At 27.4% G+C, this 3,667-nt stretch overlaps 1 protein-coding gene across 1 annotated transcript; it reads left to right on the top strand.

Moving 5' to 3' along the window:
• The first annotated feature begins 6 nt into the window (after positions 1-6).
• Positions 7-1,302, top strand: LOC101514581 (isoflavone 7-O-glucosyltransferase 1-like). The gene has a single exon (XM_004517147.4). The coding sequence runs from the start codon at positions 44-46 to the stop codon at positions 1,049-1,051; it is 1,008 nt and encodes a 335-aa protein (XP_004517204.3). The 5' UTR covers positions 7-43; the 3' UTR covers positions 1,052-1,302.
• Positions 1,303-3,667: the final 2,365 nt, after the last annotated feature.

The raw sequence follows: 3,667 nt of genomic DNA, 5'->3' as shown, positions 1-3,667 counted from the left end.
ACTTGATATCCCTACTTACTTTTACTTCACCTCAGCAGCTTCTATGCTATCACTTTTTCTTCATCTTCCAACTTATCACAAAAAAGCCACAAAAGCTATAAAAGACTTTAACATTGACACACCTATTGAACTCCCTGGGTTGCCGACGTTATTCGTTGATGACTATCCCGACGATGGGAAAGATCCAACTAGTCCAGGTTACCAAATTTTGCTTGAATGTGCTAAAGTATTTAGGGAAAGTGATGGAGTTATTATAAACACTTTTGATGCTTTTGAAAGTAAAGCTATTAAAGCTTTAAGAGATGGGTCGTGTGTTCCGGACGGAACCTCTCCATTGATTTTTTGTATTGGACCAGTGATTTCAACCTTGTATGATACAGACGAACATCAATGTATGAGTTGGCTCGACTTGCAGCCCCGTCAAAGCGTTGTGTTGTTGAGCTTTGGAAGTATGGGGAGATTTTCTAAGGCTCAGTTGAATGAGATAGCTCTTGGATTGGAGAAAAGTAAACAAAGATTCTTGTGGGTTGTTAGGAGCGAGTTGGATTTAGATGAGTTGAGTTTGGACGAGTTGTTGCCGGAAGGATTTTTGGAGAGGACAAAGGAGAATGGAATGGTGGTGAGGAACTGGGCCCCACAAAGAGCGATATTGAGTCATGAGTCAGTGGGTGGGTTGGTGACTCATTGTGGGTGGAACTCAATTTTGGAGGCAATTTGTGAAGGAGTTCCAATGATTACATGGCCGCTTTACGCTGAACAAAATCTTAATAGAGTGATTTTGGTGCAAGAAACAAAAATTGCATTGAAACTAAACGAGTCAAGGGACAAGTTTGTAAGTGCGTCTGAGTTAGGGGAGCGAGTTATTGAGTTGATGGAATCAAATAAAGGAAAAGAGATTAGAGAAAATATTTTAAAGATGAAAATAAGTGCTAATGAGGCAAGAGGAGGAAGTGGATCTTCTCTTGTTGATTTGAAAAGATTAGGAGATTCATGGAAGGAGCGTGACTCTTACAACGAATTATCTCCGAATTCTCCTTTTCTTATTTATTGAATTAATTTGTGAGCATAAGCTTAAAAAGTTGGGTAATGTTAAAGAAGTGAATTTCACATCAGAAGTCACTTATTGTATTTTGAATTTTATCACTATGGAGGTTGTGGATGTTACAGTCAACTATTATAAGTTTGTATTCATTTCCTTTTTAAATTGAGTTTTAAAAATAAAAAAAATTGTACTTATATATCTTGAGAAATATTTTCATTAAGACAATTTCCAAAATAATGATGATGGAATATTTTTATTTGGAAGGTTAGATGTTGAAGTAAAATGTGAGAGATAATTACTGCAAACAATTAATGAGGATTTCCCAAAGAAATTCAGCACTTGATGAGTTATTATGTAGAGAAGAGATACATGTATTTTTATACTAGTCACAATAATTTCTTATACTAGTCACAATAATTGTTGTTATATTTAATCATCTCTTAATATAGAAATTTTACCTTAATACGGTGGATAACTTAATTAATTATTAATTCAATAGCACACAAATGTATTTTACTCTATTTCTTTTGACTTCGAGTATTATTTCACCTCTTCATGTGCCGCTTTTGAGCAAATGAGTTGTTGCCACTATGAGTGTGTACAATGATTCTAGTATGTCTCTGAATTGATATGTAGTCAGTATTTGGATTTTTATCTAATTGAAAGGATAATACAATTCATTCCTATATGAATTCAATTATCTAAAACAATTTGATTGATTTGCATCACTTCTAATAATTCTATTGAGAGAATTTTGCATTCTTTATTTAATTTTTTTTATGTGTTTTAGACTTTTTCAAAAATCTTTTTAGAATAATTCATATTATAATAATTCATTCTAGATTTTTATAAAAATTCACATGGGATAAATGAAAAACTTTTTTGGAAAGAAAAAAAACTCTTACAAGTTTGAATTTATGATTTCCTTCGATATAAAAATTAAAAAACAAAATCGTCAAATTTATGACACCTTCAAATCTATAATAGTTCATATTCATAGTCTTTAAAATTTTAAAAAGTGAAAAATAAAAAATCTCCAAACTCTTTTTTCTTGTCAAATATAGATAACTCTCTTGATGTCATTATCATTACCATTACTTAAGACACATTGTTATCTAATTTTTTTTCTTCTCTAATTATCATTACTTAATCACGTTGAATTTTTTTCTTGTATTATATTATTCATTTAAAGTTGGAAATGTTAATATACATTAATTATAAATGAGTGAAAGTTGATTAAGTTAGTTACATTTAAAGCACTGTATAAAGATATATTATATTCTAATTGTATATTCTTTATACTATCAATTTCAAATTCAATATTGCAATTAATTATTTCTCTATTTTTTGAAGTCAATTATATTTCTCAATTAGAGAAATAATTCGATATATGTAAAAACTATTTACTCCATTTCAGTGCATAAAAATTAATCTGTAATTTAGATTTTTTTTATAAATAATTTAATATATTTTATTGTTGGTGATCATATGTTGACTTTTTGTGTGTTGACTTGCTTGTTAGCTATAATAAACACATAGCATAAAAAGTTATATTTAGAAGATGAGCACTTCAATACCATCAAAAATTGTTGGGTATACCTAGAACCTTTTTATTTGGCTTGATAAAATAGGAGACACGTACTATATTAATATACCTCATAAAAAATATTGTTATTTCTAAATATACTCATTTCAAATATATTTTTTTAGAACAACCCATATGGAAAAATTAATAAATTTTAAACACTTAACCCCTTCATAAATTAACACGTATTGAATCATTAATTATATTAATCATGATGAATTGTCCATACTTGATACTCGGACATTATTTGGTAACACCAATAAAGCTAGCTTATAGCTTATTAAATTAGTTTATGAGTTTCTTGAATCAAAAGAGATGTGTTTCGTAAATAAACTTTTCTCACCAGCTTATAGCTTATTCTAATATGTTATTTCAAGTAACGTTTGAATCTATAGCTAATAGATTTTTACATTTTCTTTCATTTATAATTTTATTATTAATTTTTTATATATTTTTTTTTATGTAATACAAAATAACTACCACATTCATTCACTACTCTTTCACCCACTAGTTCACAGTATCGAGTTTCTTTAATTATTTGCCAAAATAATTCAAACAAAAAATTTATGTTGTTCATCGTACAAGAAATTGATTAAGGTATACATTGTCATATTTATTATTATTTTTTCATCTAATTTATCATTGTAATAAAGTTAAATTCTTTTTTTTTTTTTGCCAAATTGTAAACATATTGCATTCATTTTACGATTATTATTTATACATATAGAGTTTGCTAAACTTTTAGAAAACAATTGAAATTTATGTTTGTATTGTAATAAAAATAAAAAGTAAATGATGTAACAAAAATAAAAAGTAAAGTAAAGTAGAAAAATTGATTAAAAAAATAAAATAGAATAAAACAATATATGAGAGGCATCAGATAAATATGTCATATTTTTATTTTATTTTAAATTAAATAATTATGTTATTTTATCAAACAATTTAAGCTATAAGAAAATATTAGAAAACCCTTAAAAATAGAAAAGAATAATAATAAATGGTCTTTGAAACCAAAATTTGAATTCGGGAGTCGATTATGT

The sequence above is a fragment of the Cicer arietinum genome, unplaced genomic scaffold, assembly GCF_000331145.2.
Source record: "Cicer arietinum cultivar CDC Frontier isolate Library 1 unplaced genomic scaffold, Cicar.CDCFrontier_v2.0 Ca_scaffold_5627_v2.0, whole genome shotgun sequence".
NCBI lineage: Eukaryota > Viridiplantae > Streptophyta > Magnoliopsida > Fabales > Fabaceae > Cicer > Cicer arietinum.
The sequence above is the reverse complement of the archived record's forward strand: the minus strand, read 5'-3'. Positions and strand labels throughout refer to the sequence as shown.